Source organism: Manacus candei, unplaced genomic scaffold (assembly GCF_025592945.1).
Source record: "Manacus candei isolate 608988 ecotype Guabito, Panama unplaced genomic scaffold, ASM2559294v1 h1tg000103l, whole genome shotgun sequence".
Taxonomy (NCBI): domain Eukaryota; kingdom Metazoa; phylum Chordata; class Aves; order Passeriformes; family Pipridae; genus Manacus; species Manacus candei.
This window is the reverse complement of record NW_026138151.1, coordinates 2,732,044-2,750,531: the sequence shown is the minus strand read 5'-3', so window position 1 is coordinate 2,750,531 and position 18,488 is coordinate 2,732,044. Positions and strand designations below refer to the sequence as shown.

The 18,488-nt window shown below is 45.6% G+C and overlaps 1 protein-coding gene across 6 annotated transcripts in view; it reads left to right on the top strand.

Moving 5' to 3' along the window:
• ZDHHC8 (zinc finger DHHC-type palmitoyltransferase 8) overlaps positions 1–18,488 on the top strand; it is a 108,167-nt gene that overhangs the window by 65,905 nt on the left and 23,774 nt on the right. For 5 of the 6 annotated variants that reach the window (XR_007900051.1, XR_007900050.1, XM_051769107.1 and 2 more), the window contains one exon: positions 16,431–16,552. Coding sequence is in view for 4 of the 6 variants with exons in the window: in XM_051769106.1 (XP_051625066.1) it covers positions 16,431–16,552 (122 nt within the window). In the remaining 2 variants the exon portion in view is untranslated. Of the gene's footprint in view, positions 1–12,799; positions 14,777–16,430; positions 16,553–18,488 lie in introns of those variants that run through there. The other variant, XM_051769108.1, reaches the window with a different exon arrangement.

Below are 18,488 nucleotides of genomic sequence, written 5' to 3'. Positions count from 1 at the left end.
TTTTGAGGGAACAGGTTCTTAGCAAGCCCTGAGGATTCTGATTGCAAAACTGTACACTACACTGAGACATATGCAAATACCTTGTTCTCTTACAAATATACCATAAATTCTGTATTTTGTGAATTTAGCTGTAACTTACATGGCATGCAGGAATTCTGTAAGAGCAGGATCATCTCAGTCTGGAACTGGACAATGTCAGCTGTAAGCTGGGGTAGAACAAAGCTGGAATTGATGGTTGGCCAGGTCCCTTTGCCAAGCTACTCGTTTTCATCATTCATAGCAAGAGAGCCTTATTTTGTACAAATCCTTTTGTTGGTGGAGACAGCAGACAGGTTCTATTCTGTCCTCGGAGAAGGTGGCTCGGTGCCAGCGCCAGCAGCCAGCAATCCGAAGTGTTGTGTTAATCACCAGATTAATTTTTCCTTTTATTGGCTTTTCCTTTCAATAGCACCAAGCATGACATGCTGTAAAACAGCAACACTGGTTGCAGAAGGGCTGGCGAGCATCTCGGAGCCCCCTGGCTGTGGTGATAGCTGAGTGAACCCTTGGCTCCGTGTGCAGCCCTGGAGACTCCCAGGAAAGCAGACTGGGAACACACCCTCGTGTCCGTGACTGGGCCTGTGCTGGGGAAGGGTGAGGGGAGAGGAGGCACCTGCTCCTGGCTGTGAGAGCTGAGCTGGGGCTCACCTGCCTTCCTTCCTTCAACATCTCACACAGCTGAAGGTTCAGTAGCATGGTGGATGCCTGAGCTCTCCTGCTCTACATCCAGTCCAGAAATGGTCTGTGCTTTCGTTGGGATGTATTTATTTTAGCCTTAGTGTGTCCATATGCAAGTTATCTTGTAAAAGGAAATGGTGGTAGACCCAAAGCACGTTAAAGATTTGTGCTCATCCCACTGAACACAAGAGATTGTGCCTTGCATTGAATATAGGAAAAAAAAGAATTTATTTTTTTCCCAGGAGGATGATGTTAGATTCAAAATTTCTTTATCCTCAGAGTTTTCAGCAATGACTATGTGACCATCCATGGTGTTCTGTGCCATCGAGCACAAATCTGGTCATGGGTGGGAATGCTTATGGTGGAGAGGTTTGGTCTGTCTGCTCCTATATCTGCCTTTCATCTTCATTCAAGGAACTCTGGTGGCCTTGGAACAGAAAGTTTAGCAGAGTTTGGTGTGAGTGCAAGAATGGATAACTCTCTGCTTGGCAAAGAGTTGTCAGCTTCCAAAACCCTGCACTTTGATGGTTATTAAACATTTTAAAACTTAAATTAATAGACTTCTGTCTTTCCACAGTCTATATTGTAACCTATGAATATTATGTTCCAAATGGTCTGTGCTGCCAGAGACAGATGATAGAACTTTATTGTGCACAGAGGAAGGTAAGTGTACCTTCAGTGTAATGTCCCTTTAAATTAAAATTTCTGGGTTTGGATTGACTCGTTTTACTGATATCTTCAGTTTAAAGGCACAGATTTGCACGTACCTTTTCCAGCCAAAGTTGTGTTTATTAGCTTTTCACGATCAATAGGTAGGGCAAACAATAATGTTAATCTACTGTATGAGTAATACAGCTGCTGAAAGATCAGGGACCACTTCATGGTACAGACAGATGCTGGCTGTAGTTTGTCAAGGTTGGGTTCCCCTGAAAGCAGAGGTTAAAGAATGCAGCCCTGACTTGTGGTTGTTCCTACTTCCCATGTTTTACAGGAGCTGCTCTTGTCAATTCTTTCTTCTGCTGGAGATCCTTGTTCAATGAAAGTGTTCTGTGAGTGATAATCTTGTGAAGTAGAAATCCACAAATGTCACTTTTTCAAATAAACACCATGTGGCAACTCTCAAGGAAGTGGCCTAACCTTTTGTTTCAAGGATTAAACTTCTAAGCCCTAAGCCCCTCTTTCCATCCCTGTGCCTGCTCTCTCGAGGGGCTGAGACTTGGGGGTGGGGGGACTATGGACGGTTATGCATTTATGTAAATATGAAACATTGACTGGAAATGGAAGGGGGGGAGACTGCAACCAAACATCTGTCTTTGCAAACTTAGTATTTATTGCAGAGTTAAACAAAATGCCTTATTGTTTAGAGCACTTTTTGCCTTGGGCATTGGCTTAGACAGTCGGCGTTGGCTGAAAAGAATTTCCTAACTCCCTTTTCCACACAACAGAAGATTAAGTAGATAACAGCAACAATTGGCTGTTTGGATCTGGCCTTGACATATGTTCCAAGCATCTACTTCATGATCCAACAGCAGTATTTTTCTCTTTCATGGCTGCAGCACTTCACTCCTCTTTTACCATCACTGCCACTTATGCGCCATCAGGGGCTTCTTTCTGAGCCTTCTTTCTGGTCAAAAGTGAACAATTATAAAAGAGTCTTGCTGCATAGTATGTAAATTCTTTATGCACAGGGAATATTCCTGTGCATAATACATTATTAGTATGCAAAGTCTTTCAGAGTTGCAAAAGAGCTCCATTACAGGAAACAAGTTCAAAGCAAAAGTGAGAGGAATCGCATGAAGAAGCTTTAGTATTCTTGGTAGTCAAAAGCCCAGAAGAGTTGGGATACTACCTGGTGATGGTACTGAAAGTTGGAGACAATGAACTGCAGGATATTTCTGTGGAGAGCTTTCCCCTCAGATTTCACTGGCTGTTCTCATGCTCTGTCCCACCTTCTGGTAGGGAAAGGCTTCTGATCAGCAGTGTAAGTGGGTCACACAAGTTTCCTGCATCTTGCCAGGCCCCCAGGCAGCTCTGATCAAACCTTTGTCGAAATGCTTACTTGGTTTCTGACCAGAATTTATCAGCTGGCATGGAGCAGTGTTTAACTGCTTCACTCCCTGATGCAGTTGGATGTTGTAGGAAGAGCTGCAGAAGTCCAGCTTTCCTCTCTGCCTGCTGCTGGGTGGAAGGGGCCCTCTGGTACAGCAAGGTGCTGGGACAGTGTTGCTGGCCATCTTCTCTAGAAGGCAAAGATTTGAGGCTTCTGTCTGCCCTTTTTGCCAGAGTCAAGGCTGGTGCTCAGTTCCAGCTGTGCTGGCAGGTAGTTCCTTGATTCCTGTACTTGGCACTGCAGTCCTGTTCCTGTCAGATCTTTGATCAGAAGGAAGGGATGCACTTATACACAGGAAAAATGATCTTCCTGTGTGTTAGGTGAAAATGTTGGTCTATTAGTCTGTTTTGTATTATCAATAAATTGCAAAGCCCACATTATAATTGGCTTAAAAGTAAATAGGGAATGGACCTGGAGCCTGACACAGTGGAGTTGCAGCTGGTGGTTGCCAAAGGTTTGAGGGGCTGCAGTTCTCAGCCACGTTAAGACAGAGCAGAACTGGGACTGTCTGGGAGCTGACATGTGTCTTTCCTCGAAACCACTTTCCTCTCCCACAGCTGTAGTGGTGGGGGATGAGGGAGCACTAAAGCATCATAACACCCACAGCACTGTGTTTCTTTATGCTTATTTAGTTGCTGTGTGTGACTCTCAGCAGTCTGCAGACACTGCAGGCACGAGCACTGTCACTGTTTCAAACACCAGTTTCAACACACAGACCACCCAGGGACCAAGAATTAAGGTCAGTTATGCAGAGTCTGACACAGGGTGGAAGGTGCTGAGCAACAAACTGGTAGAGCTGCTTCAGTTATTGCAATTAAAATACTGAAGTGAACTGAGTAAATAGGCTTCTGCATCTGCATTGCAGATTTGCACTGCCCTGGTAGATCGATGTTAGGCTTGGCTGTGCTAATTCCAATTTTCTCCCAGCCTGCAGTTAATTACCCGGTGCTGGCTGGCAGCCCCCACGTGTGAGGGTGCAGCTCCTCTGCAGACAGGAGATGCTTCAGGAGCAAAGCAGTGCAAGGTGACTCTCCCAGCCTGGCCTCCACTCGGGAGTGGTGTGATACGGGACAGTTCCCACAGCGCTGGAGGCAACTCAGCCCCAACTGAGGGAACTAATAATGAAGAGGCAGGTAAAGGAACACAGCATTGTAGGGTTGGCTTTCACTGAGTATATAGAAAACATTGTCATAAAAGACAAATTTAAAACATGCCTTTCTAGTCACTAGAAAAAAAGAATTTGTGCCTACTGAAAAGTCCAGAAATTTCCAAAATTCAGAAGTTGCCAGAGAAATAATGAGCAAGTGAATGTGCCCTTTCTGCAAACCTTTTTCAATCCAGGGGATGCAGTTCTTATTTTGCCTGTTTGTCTTTCGTGAACGTCTGTGGAGTCCCACTGCAGTAAACTAGGTGAGAAGCCAAACACAACTGACTGTAATATTGGTTGCACACAAAGCAAGGTGTGGTGTTAGAAGTCATTTTCAACCCAAAAGCAAATGACAAACAATAGATTTCAGTAGTGGAAAAAAAAAGAGTTGGATTGTTCAGCCAACAACTTTACTAGTTAAAAAAAAAAAAGCCTGAACAAACCATGTACTTTCCAATGGAGGGTATCCAACAAATCTTTCACAATTTTTATCAGTCTGCAAATCAACTTGACAGAGGCATTGGTTCCTAAAATTTGAGCTCAGGGGGTCACTGCTGGACTCTGGGTTGCTCAGGACCCCCAGCACAGCCCCTCGGGCTGGCCCTGTCCCCTGGGCACGGCTGTGCCAGGCAGAGCAGGGCATTTCCTCTGCTCTGGAGTCACAGCTGAGGAACCCTTAATCCAAAATGAATGCTGGAAATTGTCCCCTGTGGACCTGGCAAAGTCATCCGAGCTGGAGACAGATGGGAAATTACAACAATTTGCAGGAGAGATGTTCCAGAGAGGTTCTGCTCTTCGTGCTTTGTGCTCCTAACTCGGGGAGGGGGAGCTGGGGGTTTGACTCTCTTGCAGACAACTGTGGGCTTGTGTGAGGGTTCTGCTGGACTTTCCCGAGCTTGTGTGGGGTGTGTGCATCGTGGGCTGGGGGAAAAACAAATCACACATTCTCCAGCCTGTCACCACAGGCTTTCTTCCTGTTTGGAGGGAGCTGAGCCCTTTAAGTTCTCTTCTTTGTCCCCGGTTGTGCTGTGGTAAATGAGCCACACAAGATTCGGTGTCATTTGAACAGCCGTGTGTTTGCAAAGGCGGGTGTTAGGAATCCAGTCAAACACGCAGGAAACAAAATCCTGGTGGAAAGGGAATCTGTTTCTCCTTGGCTGCTCCTCCTCAGCACTGCCCAGGCAGCCCTTCTGCCAGAAATGCACACCCAGACTGGGTTTTAGGAAGGCGCAGCTTTGCTGAAATGGTTGAACTGCACAGATGCCTCAGCCCATGGGGAGGGTGGGACAGAGCCTGTGGGAGCACACTCTGGGCACTCTCTGCTTTTTCTGCATCTCTTGAAGAGGTTCTGAATTCACTTTAACCCCTACCTTGTCTTGCTGGCACAAACTGTGAATAATTGAAAACATTTCCAGTAGAAGGCAGGGTTCTGCTGTCTTGGCATCTGTTACTGTTCAGAATGAGGATACTTGCATTTTCTTGCTGGCCGTGTTTACTGTATCTTTAGCATAACCATATAATTATCTCTAGCCTTTTTTATTCCAACATTAACAAAAAGTCCCTGGGAAGCTAAGCCATGGTTCTGTGAATGCAAGAGAAGCAAGGAATACTAAAGGAGCTTCTGTGTGTTAGTTACTAAAGGCACAAGGCAGATGTGTCCTCTTGTCTTGCACACTTAAGACAACTGACATGGAGCTTTTATTTTCTTTTTAATAACCTTTTGAAGGAGGGCTGTGTTCTCTATAGCCTTTGCAAGCATGGAGTTTTGCAATTCAGAAATACTAACAAGTCTTAAATATTTATTAATTCAGCAAAGCTGGTTGCTTCTGTTCATGGCAGGAAGGGATGCATTCAGACCACAACCTTCAGATGTCCCAGGGACTGTGGTTTGCCTTGAGCTGTCATGGGGAAGGAGAAGAGAGAAGGTGAGACTTTAGAAAGTAAAGACAGAGTTAAACTGCCTGTATTGGCAGTGCTCCATTTTGAGGGAAAAGGCAGGATCCAAACAATCTTTTGTTTAATTACAAAAAATCAAAGCAAAGCACTATGAAAAGCAAACAGATTTGTTAACTTGTCAATGACTTGATTGATTGTAAAAAAAACAAAACCTGCTGATATCTATGTTTAATGTTGAAGAGCAAATGTTGAAGAGCTGATAAAATGAGTGTGTCACTCATGCCTGAGGAATAAGCAATGTCAGAGGCTCTTTTCCTCTCTGTGGTGTGTGGACACTTCCCCTAGCCACGATGGTAGACTTGTCTGCTGGTGAAGAGGAATGTAAAGGAAAGTAGAGTACCCCAGAGTTTAGGAAGTTTCCTAGTATAAGCCAAAACTAGTTTGCTTGTGGCATATGATTTTCAGCAAATATTCAGGGGAAAGGCCAGGAGAGATAAGGGGTTCATTTAGGAAAGCTGAAGGGTAAATTATTTTCATTACACTGTTACAGCTGTTCAGCAAGAAGTAAATATTTTTTTTTCTTTTTTCTGAAAAACAGAATGATGGTCTCTACTCTTTAAATTAAATCAAGAGGGAAAAGCATGAATTGGGAGTTTTAACAAAGTTCAGGAGCAACTGGGTATTTAAAAAGGGCACACACTAATGCCAGCTATTGCCATTGGAAGGAATGGCAGAACTCCACAGACACAACATCCCACAGTTCAGATCTGTATCCAAACCTCTCGCTTGAAAATTTGGCCTGGAAATTTCTCAGCAGTTAAATCATCAGATGCTTAACGCTCCTCACTCTGGTCCCAGCTGGGAATCTGGAAAGTGTAATGTTTAAGCTGAATATTCGCTTTCATTCTTGGAAATGGGAACGAGTTTCATCAGGAAACTGTTTCTTTTTTTATTTTCCTTTTCTTTTCCTTCCCTGAATTGCTTTGCCTGTTGCATTTCGTTAGCAGATGGTGACACAAATGTCATTTCCATAGTCTTCTATTTTGGCACAGGAGCTGCTAATTGTCCCATTTGGGCTTGGGAGTATTGAGCTTTGTTAATGCATCTCAGGTAACTGTAACTGGCTTATGTGCCTGAATTATGGCCACAGAGTCAGAAGATTTTTAGTTCATCGGGCCCAGTGCATAATTGTGTGTTTTCTGGGTACTCTGTGGTTCTTGAAAAAAATGAACCACACCCCAAAAGGACAAAACCCATAGGCTTTTAGTGAACAGTGAGGTATTAGTAGGAAACCAGCTCCCCTGTGTCCACTGCAGTGTGTGAGCAAGCTGCTCTTCTGCCTTCAGGAGTTGTGGGTTTGGGGATACAGTAAATAATACACAGGTAAAGCAGTGAAACTCCCCCTGCCCCCATGGCTGCTGGCACATCTTCGCCTTGTGCACTTTGGAGGGGAATTGCCAAGAAGCAAACCTGTGTACCAGGCTGAATCCCATTTCCCTGTCTCTGTAATTAAGATGCTATCATCTCTTAGGATGTTTTCTAAGCAAAGTAATTTTGTTTTCTGTCAACCTGAATTGAATACCTGTGCACCAGCACAAATATTTTGTCCAAGCTGACAGACCCAGGATGGTGATGCTGTGTTTCATCATTTAAATAAAAACAATCCCTGTTACTGTGACAGTCACTGTGGGTTGGTTTAGGTTTTTATTGCTCCCCAAAAGCCTTTGGGTTTTTGATAGGTTCTGTAATAAGATTTTCCCTGCAGGAGAAGCTGTCTCCAGCAGCCTGCCCTAATCCTGTTAGATGAGAGCAGAGATGTTGCAGTCGTTGACGTGCAGACAGGGCAGTCCTGGGACATGGTTTGTGCTGATACAATTGGAAATGCTTGATCTAAGCCAGGGGGTAACAGTCATTTAATAGTTTGAGAAAGCTGTGACTGTGCTGTTACCTCAGTGACCTTCTGGGTGTTTGTTGAGGGAGTGCATGGGAACAGCCACGAGTCTCCTTTGCCTCTGAGCCTGGGACATCTGCCCAGGGGTGTGTCCAGGGGCTTCCAGAGCCGTGGAGGCACCTGAGGATGCCTTGGCATGGCCAAATGACAGCACCCATTGCTGTTCCTCTGCTGCAGGAGGAGGGGGATGTTACTGCTCAGGCATTTAATTTAGCAACAGGACGAGGGGAGAGAGAGAAGAGGAAACCGAACCTGAAAGTCTGGGAGACTCAAGGAAAGGAGACCAGTTCCAAGACAGATTTCTGGTATGGATGTTCATAAAAAGGCTGTTCTGCCCCTGCAGCTGCCCGGGGGTGTCCCTTCCCCAAATGAGAAAGGGGAATGAAGCTGGTGTTGTTCCTGGGGAAGGGTGGAGATGATGAGAACGAGCTGGGTTTGATGTTTCCTCATTTGGCCAATGCAAACAGAGGGCAGGGTTCAGTTTTGTAACATTCCCACCAGGCTGTGCCATTGTGGTTTTGCACCCTTGGTTTTGTTGGAACTGCATCTGTCTCTTGCTTGCTATGTTGGTTTGCTGGCTTGTGTGTCCCACTACCCTCTGCTGGAAGAAATGAGGACTTTTCAGCTGTGTCTTTGTGCCCCCAAACAGTCCCAGTCCTCCAGCAGACACAGCCTGGGAGCCTGTTTGGGAGCACCCCGTTCTGCTTGGCTGTTGCTGAACATCCCTCCTGCAGAGAAGAGACGTGGGGTCTAAAATATTGCTGGGTTTGAGGGCAGTGGCCGGCCAGCTGAGCTGGTGCTCGTGGGGTGTGATAGCAGGAGGCTGAACTGGGTGACGTGTCCTGTTCTTATTTGTTACTTTGGCCATAGTTGTTAGGTCTGTTCCAGTTTATGATTAAAGGTGTTGCCAAAATAGGCTGAATCACTGGTGATTGTCCTCTGGTGTCCTGTCTTCAGAGGTGACTGGTACCAGCTGGTGGCTTGAGAAGGGGTAAAATGTCCCAAAGCAGGTGGCCACAGGAGCATGTTCTTTCCAAGTGCAGAGTTTGTTTTACATGTTGAAACATGAGGGTCTCTTATATTTTTATTTTCTTAAATCAGCAAAAGTGGTTTTGATTTTTTTATTCCCTGCTTAAAGTCTTAATATGTTAGGCCCCTTTATACCAGCTATGCAAATGTTCTTCCACAGTGTAGTGAGAAATAAGGTATATGAATGTCATGCTCCCAGTTCAGGTTTCTGTCAAACCCTGTCAGGAGGATATTCCAGAGGGAAATTAAAGATGGGATTCTAAGAGAGGATTTTGGCTTATTATTATATATTTGCTCCAATACTTGATATGTGAGAATGTTTACACTTTCTACCCTATCTTCTGTATCTATTTGCAATAGAGGTACCTCTATCTCTGTTCCGTTCCTCTCTTCTATAAAATATGAAGTCCCTAATCTTTTTGCTTCACATGGGGAAACCTTGCAATAACTGCAGTAATTTTGCTGCACCATGTGTCTAGAAATCTTCAAACAAGAGAGTTCAGATTAGAACTGGCTTCCTTTCCCTGGACAAGCAAGCTATTGCGGAGATAAAAGAGCTCGTGCAGCAGCTCTGAAGTGTGTTATTCAGGCCACAGACAGGTATTGTTTCCAGATTTCAAAGGCAATACATGATCCAGACAGGTCTGCAAGAACCTCTGGTCTCAATTAGTTGTAACTTTCCTGAACAGCGCTCTCCAGTCGTGGCAGAAATGTCACTGCTGTCACCAGCCTCTCAGGATTTTGCTTCCCCTCCTCTGGACGGGTCTCTCTGTGCCCCAGCACTGCAAAGAGCAGCTGGCAGAGCTGGCAGAGCCAGCGGGGTGTGGGGTGTGCCCTCCCCAGCACCGGAGTTGTGGGGGCAGTGTCAGACCTCCCCTGCCGCTGGATGGTCCCTCCTGTCCTTCTGGCTGCTCACTGCCAGCATGGAGCGAGTGGCACGTGTGGCAGAGAGGTAAGATCCTCTGAGGAGAGGTTTCCACTACTGCAGGCAGCCCCTGCAGCTCTGTTGCAGTGCAGAATTCTAACAAGGCAACTTGCTCCCTGAAGCAGCCCCTGACAGGGGCCCTGACACCCAGGCTGCCCAGGGCTGAGCTCAGACTGCTGGGCTGTCTCTGCTGGTGTCCCCTGCTTTTCTGCTTTCTCCCTGCATCTTTGTTACCCCATTCTCTTCTAACCCACCAAGGACACGATCACAAAGTTCAGAGCTCAAACTGGACATTTCTAATGCATATGGGCTCATTGGTAATTTAAGTGACACGTAACTTAATCTAATAGATGCTGTCTTTAAATTAGGTAATTGCTCCAGGAGCTGTAAAGGGATGGTATCCTGTGAAATTTAATTTCTTTCTACTGAGCTCATGTGGAAAAGGAATATCTAAAAAATCAAATTAACTTTACAACAAGGATAATATAAACTGTATCTTTTCACTGATGGCACCACCCCCCTCCTTATCTCATAATATTTCTTTACCTGTTTCTCTCTCTCATCACCACATACTTAAAATGAGCTGCCTTGCTTCCACTGCACCACTATCTCATGAGTTCAGGCACTGGGTGTGTACTGGATGTGTTCTGCCAGGATGTGGTTGGGGAATACAGCGAGCAAAGTGTGCAGATCCTTCTGTGCCAGGAGCTGGGATCACCTCAAGTGTGTCTGTGCTGATAATTTGACCTTGTTTTAAAAAGCAGCTCTGTGGGAGCAGCTCACCTCAGCTGCATTGCTGATTCATGCATGCATTGACAAGGATGGAGGCAACAGGGAAAACAGGAGAACAGCCCTCAGGCAGGGAGGAGCTATCCTGTGCTTTTTTCCCATCTTGGAATCTGGCAAATGCAATTCCATCTGTCCAACAAAAACTTGTGTTACAGATTACTGAGAGGTCTGGAAGGTCACAAGGGTCACTAGTGGTGACCAAATAACCTGTGTTCCTTGTTACTCAGATGGGACTCTGGGGGACTCAGGATGAGGGGCTGTCTCTGGCACTGCTGCAGTAGATGTGGCATTAATTTAATAGTTCTGATGTTTGTACATTAGAAGCACGAGTCCTCATTCCACATGGTGTCTTCGAAAATGCTCAGAGAAGCTCAGCTGTGCAGTGTGTGTGTATCCCTTTCAGATGCTGGGAAGTATCCTTTGGCCTCCCTGGCCACCACCAGGCTGGGCAGCTGGACTGTGACTGTTGCTGGAAGTGGTGCACATGGGAGCACAGACAGGGCAGTGCAGCCACAGGCACTGACAGCTCTGCTGGGTGAGGAATTATTGGTTCATACAGCATCCTTTGGAGGTAATTCAGCGAGGTTTCTGTGGCTGGGAAGTCATTCAGCTGTTGCAGCACAGTGATGCTGGTGGCCAGCCATACACAGACAGAACTGCAAAGGAATTTCACTGGGCAGCAGTTCCTTCTTTTTCCAACCAAATGGATTTAAACCTCTCGATGTGACAGGGCAACTGGTGTCTCTCCTGCTGGGGTTGTTTTGCAGTGACTCCTCACTGCCCTCCTGTTCTGTCGTGACCCAATGACCACCCATACCCTCAGCTCTCTTTTCAGCTGCTGAAGGAGTGGGGTTCACTTCCAGCTGCTCAGCATGGTGCTGATAAAGGGTTGGTGCTTGGCTGAGAAGCCCTGCACTACGCTTGGCCTTGCCTCTCCCAGGCTTTGCAAAGTCCAGGGCTGAGAAAGGAAACCAAGGGGGTTTGTCTGTGGATCTTTGCACTGCCTCTGTGTACCTGCACTTAGAATCTGCTCTGACTTACCTGTACTGGCCATCAGCTCCTTCCCCGGGGCACTGGGGCATTTACTGCTGCTCTGGGTGACACTGCTCGTGCCCATCAGACACTGGAAGTGCTGTGAAGACCTGCTTCTGATGTGAGCATCATCCTTCCCCTGATACAAACACGTTGTTGTGTCCTCTAAAATCCAGCCTGTCTATCCCTCACAGTCAGTGTGCAATGAATGCCTTCCATGGGAGGTGCAAGTAAAGAGCTGGGCATTTTGAGTGATGAATAATTGCACCTGAAAACTCAGGGTGGATGTTTTGATAGCTCCCATTTATGGCCAGCATGAGCTGCTCCATGGAGCACTCAGCTCTCACAATTTACTGCTTTTCAGGGATAAATTTTCCTGTGTTTATTTGTCCTTCCCCCATTTTTTGGTAACGTTTGTATTTGTTATCCTTTTCCTTGGTATCACTTTCTCTCAGTGGTGCTGTGCTCACAGTGACAGTGGAATGCTATGGCAACGATATATTATCTGCAGTCTTGCCAGTGAGTAAGATGTGCTGCAGAAATTAGTTCATTTATCAAAATCTGATGTGCAGAGCTGAGCAAAGGACTTGGCTATCCAGAACCTCCTGCTACTCTCACAAGACCTGCTGTTCTGCTTCCCATTGGTTATGGCATTCAGATAAATTCTCTCCTGACTGTTTCCAGTGATGCCTTGTTAAACCTACAGATGTCTCAGCACCTTGGAAAGTATTTTTGGATGTACAGTAATCTCCAAGCTATCTTTGGTGGTGACAAAAAATGGAAAAATGAGCAATTTTTTTCCCCCTTCTGTTACTATTCCAGAAAGGTACTTTTCTGTGATTTCAGGGTAGGAAAGAGCATATAAATGGAAAAATCTCACCCAGATTGGGAAATGTGAGAAATGTGTTAGATTTGCACTGCTGAAGACTAAAAGAGCTCTGCCCTTCCCTGCTCCGTGCTGCAGACTGGGCCATGTAGAGCCTTCAGGATGCTGTCTGGCACCTTCTCTGTCCCACATACACACTGGTGGAACGGCCTTTAGGTGCAATGTTGGCATCTAATTCCAAATTCCTCTCCAGTGTGGGTGTTCAGAGTCAGCCCTGTCATTTCTGGTCCTGTTGTCTCGTGCTGGGTGAGGAGGACTCTGCCCTCTGTGCCTGTCTCTCCTGTACTGTCCCTCCCAGCCATCCTGACTGCTGGGCCTGACAGGGCAGGGCAGCTTTTGAGCAGCCCAGGGCCAGGGCCAGCTCCCAGGGTTGCTGGGTCTGGGGTTGAGATTAGAAATGTTAAACCTTTGGTCAGATGTTCAGGAACTGTTTACATGGGTTTTACAGGACTCACATGTTCTTAATAGTCAGTGTTTGGCCAGAAACTCCTGGAGAGGAATCAAGCCAGGACAGGCTGCTGCAGACTTATGGACATTGTCCTAAAGTTTCCAGGGAAATCAGTACTCTTGCTTAGTCAAATTATGTTTGCTTGTTGACCCCTCTTATCTAATTAGTGTGTACTTCACTGAGCTGCTTCTCCTTGCATGCACTGAAGCAATTATTTCACTTTACTGTTTTACCACTGTAATGATGGAAGAAGTTGAATTAAGAGATGCTTTCTTTTCCATGTTATAACCCCATGCCTTGTGATTTGTGCAGAAATGAATTGTTTTGTTGCACATCTGTCATCTGTTTGAGGTGAGGGGAGGATGTGTGAGCTGAGCAGCCAGTTAGACAATCCTTGGGTTCTTCTTATTAGGTGTGGATAAGTATCCAAAGCTTGGATGCCCGTCTGTAGTCTTGAGGTTCCCACATCTTCTCTGGGCACTGCACAAGCAGCTTCAAGAAAGGCAAGGGGCAGTAGTTTGGTCTCATTTGCAAAATGTGTAACTGGGCTGGGGGGGGAAGCAGATGGATTTTGGTTCCTCTGCAAGCCCATGTCAGAGCCAAGACTAAAACCTGGTTGTTGAAATCCCAGACTCCATCCTCTGTGGCCTGCTGCCTCTCTAAGCATGTGTAAGGTTTTAATGAAAAACACCAATCTTAATTTAGAGCAGGATTCAAGGGAACTGTCCTATTCAGTTACTTAATTATAGGTGAACTATAATTACAAGACACAAACATGTCTTGCTACAAAGCACCAAGCAAAAGAGCAGAAAGGATTATTTGTTGTTTAATTTAGCAGAGGAAGGCAGCTGATCATGCTAAGTCTCTCTGACACCCAGCAAGTTGTGTGATCCTATTTGTTAATCTTTTTAACTTTCCGTTTTATTAGGATAGGGTTTCAGGAGCAAATAGGATAAATGAGATTAAATCTGTCACCCTGAATTACTCTCCTCTGACTTATGAACAGAGTCACTCTATGTAAGAGAAGTATAATTATGAGGGAGATGCCGCCTGTGTAATTGTGTACTTCCTTGAGAAGAATTTGAGATCCCTAATTATCTCTGGGATTGCCCTGTGCTGGCCCTGAGTTTCCAAGGTAAACAAAGCCAAGGAAAGTTCCTCTGCTGAGCAGTTCCTGATGTAGCATGGCTTGTACCTGAACAGTAGCAACATTACCCTTCAGGTCTTCTGGTTCAAGTGAAGGATCCAAACTAACTTGGAGTAGGAGACACACACATATATATATAAAATAACTGTTTTGGGCTCACCAACCAAAAAAAACTTTGGATCCTGTGTGTTGTTTATCTAAATTCACAGCAACTTCTGTTAGGAAAAAGCAAATGAAAAGTTCAGCTGGATTTGTCCCATGGATAGGCATAATTGCTGCTGGAAGATCTCCTGAAGAAGGGATATGCACAAAGTAAAAAGAAACTCACTGCAGGTCCCACTCAAACATTTCTGCAGATTCTTTCTTGAGGCAGAGGGGCAGAATCCAGATTTACATAACGGATTAGTGATAAAACAACCTGCTGGCCTTGGATTAGAGTTTCTGTTATTTTGCCTAAAACTGTGTGTGCATTAGTGGAGAGGATGCATCATTTTTGTGAATCCTAGTATCAGTTTTATTTTCTTTTTCAGACCTTTTTACAGTTACAAGCCAGGACTTGATCTCCACATCTGTTTTTATTGGCCAGTCTAGTTCACAAATGAGGCCCCTTTTGTTCCATCTAATTTTATGTAGTCTGTGATGCTGCATAAAGATTCTGGGAAGAAGAGATGGAAGGATTGTGAGCTGACCTTGTGGCTAGTATGTACAGTGACTCACTCTATCCTGTATTTCAACTTCCATGAAGTCTTTTCAGATACACTGTTCAGCCATTAAATGAGCTGTTCAGTTTAGCTTATGGCTAAAGTTTTTCTTAATATTTTGATATATTTGTTGTGAACATGACAAAGTAAATCACAAAGGAGAATGTTAACAAATGCTTGCATTAATCATCTGAGACAGCCTCTCTTGTTATAATCTCATTCAGAGTAACTAGTTGTCTGTAAGAAAGGGTTTCCTGTCCTTTAGTTTGCCAACTTATGTGACTCTGCTGCCAAGGAAATCTCTCCTCCATGCTTGACAAGCAATGGGGAACTTCATAATCTTTCTCTGTGTAGGCAGCTTCTTCAAGGGAAGAAATTAAGTCAGTCATGCCCATTACTGAATCTAATTTTACTATAATTTAGAGGGAAGAACCCTTCCCTGAGTAGAATTGATTCTATAACCGCTTACTTAAGGATTTATTTTGCTTTCCTCCAAAGGATGTGGCAGAAACTGTTGTTAGTGACAGTGCCTGGCAAGGTCACTGCAGCACATTCCCTGGCAAGGGAGGAACTTCTGCCTTGCTTTGGTTTGCAGTCATTGGCAGCTGCTCTGAGGCAAACTGAGCGTGGCAGCAGGTCAGCAGGACTCAGGTCAGCAGGACTCAGGTCAGCAGGACTCGCTGCTTGTTGAAGTTCCACCTCTGGGGCATGGAAGGGTCTTAGGGTACCTGGTGGTGTCAAGCTGTCTTCAGCTGATTTGGTTTGTCCTTCTGCCCTAGTCAGCCTGGAGGTTTGGCCCTGGCCACAGAGGTTTCTTACTCTTGGCTTTACAGTTCATTCACCCTGAGTAGGACTTGTCCATCTTTTCCTCACTGCAGGTGGAGCTGATTGAAGCACACACAGGGAAAGGTCCTTTTGAAGGCAGTTTGCAGCAGTGTTAAGCCTGGCTACAAAGAGGAGGGGAGCACAAAACAATCTTTTCCCTTACTGCTCACCAAAAAATGGGAGAAGAAAGTGTGGTGCCCTTCTACCAGTGGCCACAAGAGCATGTTTAACAGTGTCCCTTCAAGGTCAACAACGCCGTTCTCAGCTGTTCAGAACAGCCTCTCAGTAGCAGGCCCAGTGAGAATTAGATCTGGAAGAAGGCTGCTTGTCTGTTGTTGTTTTTTCCTTCTTTCCGCAGCCCTCAGCCTGGCAGACAACCAGGTCCAACTGTGGATGTAATTCAGGCAAAATACCATCCAGAAGACATTGGCCAGTGAGGATTTGTGCTAATGGTAGTAAGGCATTGCTGCTGAGTGGCTGCTTGGGAGCTTTGGAGGAGTCCCTGCCTGGCAAGGCAGGTGGAAATCTGAGGAGAAAGTCAGGGGTCTTTTTTCAAAGACATACTTGGTCCTATGTTATTCCTTATTTATATAAGGCCTGTGAGCCCTGCGAACAATGGTTCACAGCTTTCTGTGCTCTGGAACAAAGCAGCTTTACAGAGGGTGTTGCAGTGATCACTGGAAGTGGCTCTGTGGGAATTTCTGTTCCATTGCAGATCCAGCCTTGCTGCATGGCCGTGGGGAGGCCCGAGGGGAGATGATGGTGAGCGGGCAGAACTCCATGGTACAGCTGAAAGAGCCCTGACCCAAAACTTTTCTTCTCCACAGGTGCCCCTGGTTGACAAAAGCCATCTCCCCAGCCATCCCAGTGTACAATGGGCTCGTGTTCTTGTTTGTACTGGCAAACTTCAGCATGGCAACTTTCATGGACCCTGGAGTATTCCCCCGAGGTAACAGAGAATGGGACTGGTGTGTGTGTGAGGGGGTGGGTTTGAAAATCCAAGCCAAAGGAGGAGCCAGGTATCCAAACACACTAGTTGCTAACTAATCCCCCTTTGTTTTTCTTATTCTGTTATTCTCAGCTGGCAGTAGAGGTGGGATGGCAGTGAAGTGCTGGGTACCCTCTGACTCTCTCCTGAGCTCAGAGGTGTCAGTTGGCCTTGCACTTGCTCAGACTGGCAGTCGGGGGCACAGGGTTGCTTCGGATGGTTCTCCTTGAGTAGCTCTCCTGAGGGATGTGATTTTGATTGCTATCCCCTGTGTCATGCTGGCACATTGGATTTAAGTCACTGTCTTCACAATAGGTAGCAGAGCATGGCAGAGGGGAGAGGCTAAACTTTAATCAAAGCAGATTTTCCAGGATACCTTAAAAGAAATGCAAAAGCACTGAGCACTAAAAAGATAATGATTAAGGCTTGCCTTAGAGTGTCTAAAAATGCATACATTTAGAAATATATTCCTGCTTAAATTAGTACTGATTCACAGCTGATTAAATAGGATAAAGATCGCTTGGCTTTTGTAGTGGGAGCCACAGTGCAGCTATCTCCTTTAACACATCCTAATGAGAGAATTATCACCTCATTTTATCTATCTTCCAATAATTATTCTCATGCAGTTTGCAGCAGAGACTGCTCTAGGCAGTCTCTATAAACCAATGGGTCTGTGCTATCTGCAAGATGTGCTTTTTCACCTCTATTCACTGAATTCAATATCTGTTTTGAATTGCTACCTGACAAGAACGAGGTACTTGTCCTGCTGGCTTCCCTGAATAGCAAGTGCCAGGTTTCACCAGGTAGCCGAGTCTAATGATAAGCATCTGTCTGCCATTCCTTTCAGCTGAAGCTTCTGAACTCCTGATTAAGTGTTGCAGCACTCCAGTTAAGCAAATAATTGTATGTAAAGGCAAACTCTGGCAAAGGCAAGATTCAGTCACTTGTGCAAGATCAAGGTATTCAGTGTATAGGTACTTAAAGGTACAAATGCTAGTGAGTTTGAAGAGAACTCAAACACAGAGCTTTTAAGGAGTTTCCTGGACTTTTTAGTTTCTTCCTCTCAGCAGGGATAGCAGGTGTTAATTAAACCTGTGTGGGATGTGAGGTTATTAAAGGCATCAGTGCTCTTTGCCTTTGGTAGGAGGAAAGATTAAATAAAGATGTTCAGTTCTGAAGGTCTCTGGCTGAGAATGCAGCATCTGTGTGCAGGGCAGTTCCCTCTGAGCAGAGCCTGCAGCCAGACATCCCCCTGCCCTGGGAGTGAGCAGGGCTGGGGGTGTTGGCAGTTCAGACCTTCCTTTGCACTTCTCCAGCTCCCTTTTGCAAACAGGTTCTTCATTTTGGGCTTCGTGTTTAAAGAAGAAACACTCAGGGAGATCAAGTAGAAACTCCCTCATCACCTTCCCTCCCTTCCACCTCCCTTCACACAAGGGAGTCAGGAGCAAAGCAGGAAGAGAAGGAACTCCTGGAGCTCACCACTCTTGTGGCTCTTTCTCTTCCCTTGTGGCCTTGGCCTTTTATCTCTGTGCTGTGCCTGTGCTTTGTGTGGAAGGTGCTGGAAACAAGGGGAGTGGGGAAAGGATGAGGAAGGGGGTGCATTCTTCCTGGAAGAAAGTGATGGAGTAGGAGTTTAGATGTGTGAAGGAAGCAAACTGATAAGGGAAAAGATGGAAAAGACTATAAATACTAGTGCTGGGAAGGAAGAGGAGAAGATGTTATTTCAGATCACAAGTGTGCTTGTGAAGAAAGCTTATCACCACCCCCTGCCACCCGCAGGGCTGCCAGTGCCAGGAGTTCAGGGGTTGTAGGAGTGATTCAAAATGAGTATACAATTGGTCTGTTTGCTTTCTGGTTTTGAAATTAGGTTTAGTCTTGTTGGTTTTCAAACTTCTTA